The sequence below is a fragment of the Athene noctua genome, chromosome 20 (genome assembly GCF_965140245.1).
Source record: "Athene noctua chromosome 20, bAthNoc1.hap1.1, whole genome shotgun sequence".
In the NCBI taxonomy this organism is placed as follows: Eukaryota; Metazoa; Chordata; class Aves; order Strigiformes; family Strigidae; genus Athene; species Athene noctua.
This window is the reverse complement of record NC_134056.1, coordinates 3,187,499-3,193,999: the sequence shown is the minus strand read 5'-3', so window position 1 is coordinate 3,193,999 and position 6,501 is coordinate 3,187,499. Positions and strand designations below refer to the sequence as shown.

The following is a 6,501-nucleotide window of genomic DNA, read 5'->3' as shown; positions in this document are numbered from 1 at the left end:
TGGTTACTGACCAACTTAGGTGGCAAGGAGACAGTGTTCCTGACAAAGATACTACAAATAACAAATTAATAACATGTCTATCTTCAAGAAACTTATCAGTTTCAGGAGGCAAAAATAATCATGCACAGCTTCTGAATGAGAGACTGACACCCAGTAAACTCAATAAGGTTGTATCTCTGCCCACATCCGTGCCAGGAATTTCTGAGGAAGTCCACCCAGAGACCAATTCACTGGAGTCTTTGCAAAAGGTGGCCACAGGAAATCAAAACAACTCAACAAGTGAAAGGCAAACCATAAAGGAAGCAAGGAGGGAACTGTTTTCTCCTTTCTCCTCAAAAAGGCAATTGTTTCAAGCTAAGAACTGCTCTTCCAAAGGCGAAGATGATACCTTTTTTATTAGTGACAAGGGTCTCCCTCCAACTGATGAGGATACCTTGTCAGAAATCCTGTCTCCTGTTGACGAAGTATTGTCCTATGGAAGTGCTGACTTGCCATCCCCTAATAAAAAGGATTTGTCATTTCCAAGTGAAGATCTTCCTCCTCCCCCTTTAGGTGCAGAGGCAATGAAAAATGATGATTCTACCTTCAGTATGGATGATTTCCCATCTCCACCAGAACAAATGACAGTCTCAGAGACTAGACAGTGTATGGATGAAGATGTATCACTGAAAATGGATGCGTTACCCCCATTACCCGATAACACTCTGCTTAAAGAATTTCCCCTGCTCAACCGAGAGACAACTGATGCTTTTTCAACTCAGGATGGTAGTCTCTTGGAACAATCTTTAGTTAAAACTATTTCCAGTGCAAAGGAGGGTTCAGAATACCAACAAGGAGAACAGGAGGCAGCTTTGCAGCGTTTGGAGTTTCTGCCTGCGTCAAACACTGTTTCTTCTGATCAGGCCAGTAGAAGTCCTGACTTCATGATGAAACAATGCAAAACATCCTTAACACTGCCCAAAGCAGAGGAGGACAGTGATGACCCACTATTATCTTTTGAAATTGGGGACAGGGTGTTAGTAAAGCAGACCCAGCCTGGAACCCTGATGTTCAAAGGACAGACTTCTTTTGATAGTGGCCATTGGGCTGGTGTTGCACTTGACAAAGCTGAAGGTGATAACGCTGGAACTTTTCAAGGGGTGAAGTATTTTGAGTGTGCTCAGCACTGTGGCATCTTTGTCAGACCTGACGAGATTTCACATCTCTTGGGGGCTAATGAAAATGGTTCCGATTACACTGGGGATGAAGACTCTGACTCCAATGATGATGAATCCTTCAATGGAGACTGCAAATATTCTGAAGACGGTGAGCAGAGAGCAGGGTTTACAGAGGAGAAAGCAGAAGACACAAAAAGTGCAGGAGGATCAGAAGTGAAAGAAAACCAGTCTAGGTTACATACTGCCTTGCAGTCCGGAAAAGGGCAAAAGTTTCCACATTCTGACCTGTGTAAGTGTAAAGAGTTCCTCTGTCCAAATAACTTAATATGCTTGGGATCAGATAAAGAAAAAACAGAACTGGCACAAATAAAACAAAGGATATTTGCAGACGTGCTTCTAACGAAAAGCAACAGAGATGAGGTAAACACAAGCAAAAATATTTGTTGCTTGGTAGAGGATCAGAAAAGAAATAAACTTGCTGATGACATTGCAAGTGAACTCAGTACAAAGCTTCTGTTTGACACTTTAATTGCAGTTTCTGAAATGGCTCAACACAAATATAAAAGTGCCTTTGAAAAAGACACAATGAATTATGGCAAAGGCCTAAGACAAGAAGACAATCAGAAACTGTTTCTCCTCAAAGAAAATTCAGTTGCTATCTTACCTGAACAATCAGCAAAGGTTTCTGATGTTTTACTGTGTGGTTTTGATATGCTTAGCATTCATAGTTGTCACACGGTAGCAGAGAGAATTGTAACTAAATTTGTAGATGATGCAGTTAAAGAATATAAGAAGATTAAAAGAAAACACGGATCAAAAGCAGACAAGATATTTCATTCATCTTCAGAGACTTCTCCAACTGCTCTGCCAGTAAGTACAGTGAGAAAGTTTTTGTCTAAAGCATTGGACCTGAAATTGGGTCTATGCATTGTATTGCCCAGTTGTTTTTTATTATCCATAAAAATTACATCATGTCAATATTTGGAACCAGATTGCTCGACTTAATCTGACTGATGGCACATTTAAGGAATTATCCTGCAGCCAGTAGACAGCAAGTGTATGGGGGGACAAGGATGAGCTGAGCAGGGGGATCATGACTACAGCTAGTCCAAACAAAGCAAACACAACTTTTTTTGTGGGAATTTGTCAGTGAAAACTGATAAATCTGCACAAACTTCAATTCTGATTAATTTCAGAGCAAACCTGGACACCTGTCAGCTCATCTGCCTGCCTCCTCTGCAGCTCCTGGCTGTGAGACCTTCAGCTTTTTAATTTGGTATTAACTCTGCAGGCAGCTTCTAGCAAAGTCAAGACCCTCAGAGCTGCCAGACTCTCCCTTTTTGTTCAGCCCCTTGGGAGACTGGAACTCCAAATGAAATGGAAGCTTTTGATACCTGCTGCTTCCAATCCCACAGTGTCTAATTTATACTTAAATAGTCCATCAGGAAGTATTAACACAAAAAGTTAAAGGTTTTGCTTTGGGGGGAGTGGGGAGAGTAGTTCACATTTGGAACAAAAATGCTTCAAAATGTCAAAAACTTAGAAAGAATTCCAAATTTGGAGTTCTATACAATTCTGAATTCTGCCAAATACAGTTAAAATAGGTATTTTAAATGACACATCAGTAAGCCTTTCTTTCATCACATGAGTATGAAGATGGCTTTAAAGTGTAACCCTAATCAGTTGCTAATAATCTCAATACCTGTAAAAATTGTGGGGAAATATGGAGTACGTCACCTGGCTTTTCTTTTTCTCTCTACTGAAGTTCCTTTTAAAAATCCTTGATGCTGGTGTTTTTGGAAGCTCTGAAGATTTTGATCAGCCTAATTCTGACCAACATATGCTGGCCAGGCAAACACAAAAGCAATACTTGTACAAATTAGATCAGTGGCACTCAGCTCCTTGGAAGAAAACTGTGGAAGTTCCTCTTGTGATACCACATTACACTTCATATGTTAAAAAATTGTCTGCATATGCTGTAGAAGAATTATGGATCCCGGAAAACATATATTCTAATTTCAGTGTGCCAAAGCACTTTGAATGTAATGATCTCCCAGGGAATGATTTGGAAACAGAAAGCAAGAAGATGTATAATCAGGTATTTTTAAAGCACTATTATTAAACTTTTCTAGTGTTCTGTAGGCTGACTCCTATTAGCAAGTACTTAGCATTATTCTAGCTGCTAACACTCAGTATAGCTAAAGGAACACTGGAAGAGGTGTTGCAAAATACTGCTTCTGGTAATCTACTGCAAGATAATTCTACTAGAATAATGTCCTTGCTGTGATATAAGCTGTTTGCTAAAGCTCGTCAGTCATACGACCCTGGACATCTAGCCCAGTGTCTGTCGCGTCTGTTCAGAAAAAGTCAAGTTTCTTGGAAAGCTGCAGACTAAAAGGTCCAAGTCTCCTGCCTTAGATGTCCTGAGTTTGGACAGATCTTCATGTTCCTCAGAACCCTGGAACTATTGAGTTTTGTGGACCTCTGCCTACACAAGGAGGTCAAAGGGTCCCATCAAGGCCTCTTGTACAAGCCACCCACGCTTAGTGTTCACATGTTACTGTCCAATATCTTCTGCTGTGCAGGTCTGCAGGCTCTCGAGGCAATGGTCACCGTGACATCAGCTATAGGAAACACCAGTGATGCAGGTGATGTTAGGAAATTTTGCCCCGAGATGCAAACCTCTGCTGTCACCAACCTACCATCCTTCAAAAGAACTGAGAAAACTTTTGAAAGGGCACCAGTGGGAGATTCAGTTTGTGTTGGTGCTGTACTTCTGTTGTCACAGGTTATATTTGATTTGACCCATGAGTTGCTGTGTACAGAATATCAAGTGACTGCAAATCCAAATATGTTTCCGTGGATGAAGGAAAATTTGGGATCTCGCTGTTCCAGCAGTCTTTGCAGAAGAACAGATGTCAGTGATGTCAAGGTACATTCTGGAAATGTGAAGTGTACAATAACAAGAGTCAGTGAAGAGAGCAGATCTTGCAGTGGCAAAAAGACGAAAATGTGAAATTTGGGAGGATTATGGCAGTGTAGCTGAGGTCATTGGAGAAGAAAACAGAATTGCTCTGAAATATAGACTGAGCTGATTAGTTTAAATACTTCACGCGTATGGAGTTGTGTAGAGGAATAGAAATTGGGCTTCTAAATCTCCCTGGTTATGACTATCGTGGGTGTAACCTCTACAGTGATCTGATGTTTAAAATGTGTTGGTTGGCCAGTATTGATCAGCTGCTTCTAGAACAGCTCCCTAAACTTTGGGTGGTTTCTAGATTTAAAGCTGGATGATCACACTGGCACCTGCCACTCATTTGCAACCTTCACAGAGACAGAATTCCTATGAGAAGAATTCTTTTCAGCCTTTTTTATTTTGTAGATGTTTGTTCAGGGTGAAATTATTAAAATAATGAACCTGGAAAAGAATGATTTAGACACAAAAAGAAAATTCCTTAATATGATCAAGTATGGAAACTGTAAGAGAGACAGAGTGGACCTTATTCTGGTAAGCGGACTCCCAGATGGAGATTAGTTTACTTTCTCTTCTCGTGCTTTTGTGAGAATCAAGTTTACTTAAAATAACTTCAGAACTTCAAGTTATTGCCTTCCTTTTCAGTACACTTGCAATAATAATCCAGTATTTCCAGTTCTTGTGAGTGGTTTACGTTAAATAAATGAACAATGCATATATAAAGTTGTTAGATTAGGTGCAGTGCCTCAGTACCTTTCAGAACTGATCATGCTCTTATTCTTGTAGTAAACGTTCATTTCAATTTTTATGTTTTAGATTCAGGAGCTCTGCAAAGAAGAATCTCAGTGGACTTACTATGGTGATGATGAATTAACTGTGAAGATGAGAATGACTGAAGACATATTTGATAGCTTGATCCTTGATACAATCAAAGTTCTTAATAAGATTTATCTGAGAAAAGCCTGTGCTTAGAAGTATTTCCCTAAAAGGCCCTAATGGAGGAATTTTAATCTCTTTTTTAGACGAGAAAAGCATGATTTAACAATTGTAATTCTGAACTGGTACCTGATACAATTTGTATGTGCATGTTTAAAGGATGCAAGTAGAGACTTTAGCAGACATAAAAATATTACACAAAATATTTTCCTTGTGTTTTATGCTTTGGGAATGCTCTTCTTTGTTATCATGTTCAGGTTGTGAATGATGACATGTGAATTATGTTTTGAAAATAAGGTTCGGAAAATCATAGGTGACTGTCTTAAGAATGTAAGTGTGAAGATGGTATTAAATCTCCTGGAAACGGAATTGCTGTGCACCTCTGTAGTTTGGAATAAACCCCTCTAACTGGACCAATTCTAAAACTTTTCCTCAAGGGCACAGCAGAGTTAAAGGTGTCTGTGCACTTTTTTTTTTTTTAATATGCTGTGGAACTGGTTAAAAGTAGCCTGGAGATGTCTTCAGAGACATGTCCTATGGAATGATCTTGCCCTGGCAGGATCTAGAGACAGATACTCAGTTTTAACGTTTACAAATGAGACACATACTGATGTAATGCACTTTAAATGGGATACTTTTATGTTGGCAACTCCAATTTCTGAAAATTAAGTATGTGCATGCAATTAGGTTATTTATCATGCAATTCACATGAGCCCTTTGAATTCTCACAACATCTAAACATAGGGTGCTGGCTCTGAATTTTAATTGGTAAAACAGAGGAAATAAATAATTCTGTTCTTTTGCATTGGCAAAATTGGAAGAAACAAGATATTTAACAAGAAAAATAAGCATTCTCTGAGCATGGTAACTGTTCACTGTGTAGATTGCTGTGGTTCCGCTGATTCTGCATGGAGAAAACTAATGATAAATTTTTGTTAGTTTTTAAAAATAAATACTGAGAAAGTGTTTCTTACTGGAAATCAGAAACTGTTCATTATTGAACAGTTGAATGTAAGTAGATCTGATTTATTCAAATGTCATTCATTCAGGGTTTTTACAATCTGGTTTTGGTGGGAAAAACAGAAATAGAGTTTGTTTCTATTTTAAAATACTGATGCCTTAACTGTTTTCATACTGAATTGTTTGTTTTCTGAATAAACAAAATAAACCTTATGTATGCAATTTTTATTTATTTTTACTGAAATCGATTAGAATTGCAGATCATATTTTATACATTGCTATTCTCATTAGTGAATGGGAGTAGCTTTATTGTTTTGCAGACAGCCCCTGGGGACCTTAAAATGCCCTGTCCTGCTAGTTGCCATATGAACAGAAATAAAAAGGCAACTTCTGCCCCAAGCGCATTAACTGTTGATTTTATCCTATAAGCTATTTTCATGTCCCTAGTGGTACGTTTTCTTAAGTCTCAGACTT

General features: G+C 38.7%; 1 protein-coding gene across 2 annotated transcripts; it reads left to right on the top strand.

Moving 5' to 3' along the window:
- Positions 1–444: 444 nt before the first annotated feature.
- On the top strand, positions 445–6,193 carry LOC141968736 (centrosome-associated protein 350-like). Of its 2 annotated transcripts, XM_074923792.1 has the most exons (4): positions 445–2,027; positions 2,923–3,255; positions 3,946–4,089; positions 4,948–6,193. In XM_074923792.1, exons 1-4 carry the CDS (start codon positions 564–566, stop codon positions 5,101–5,103), a joined length of 2,097 nt encoding a protein of 698 aa, XP_074779893.1. In that variant the 5' UTR covers positions 445–563; the 3' UTR covers positions 5,104–6,193. The 2 variants fall into 2 exon arrangements, with proteins under 2 accessions (XP_074779893.1, XP_074779894.1); XM_074923793.1 differs by lacking the exon at positions 2,923–3,255.
- Positions 6,194–6,501: the final 308 nt, after the last annotated feature.

Bases quoted from the DNA above. Each gene is read 5' to 3' on its own strand.
- LOC141968736 (XM_074923792.1), top strand. From the start codon at position 564: ATGAAAAATGATGATTCTACCTTCAGTATGGATGATTTCCCATCTCCA. The intron at 2,028-2,922 runs GTAAGTACAGTG...TCTCTACTGAAG, and splicing joins CTTCTCCAACTGCTCTGCCA to TTCCTTTTAAAAATCCTTGA. The intron at 3,256-3,945 runs GTATTTTTAAAG...CTGTTGTCACAG, and splicing joins GCAAGAAGATGTATAATCAG to GTTATATTTGATTTGACCCA.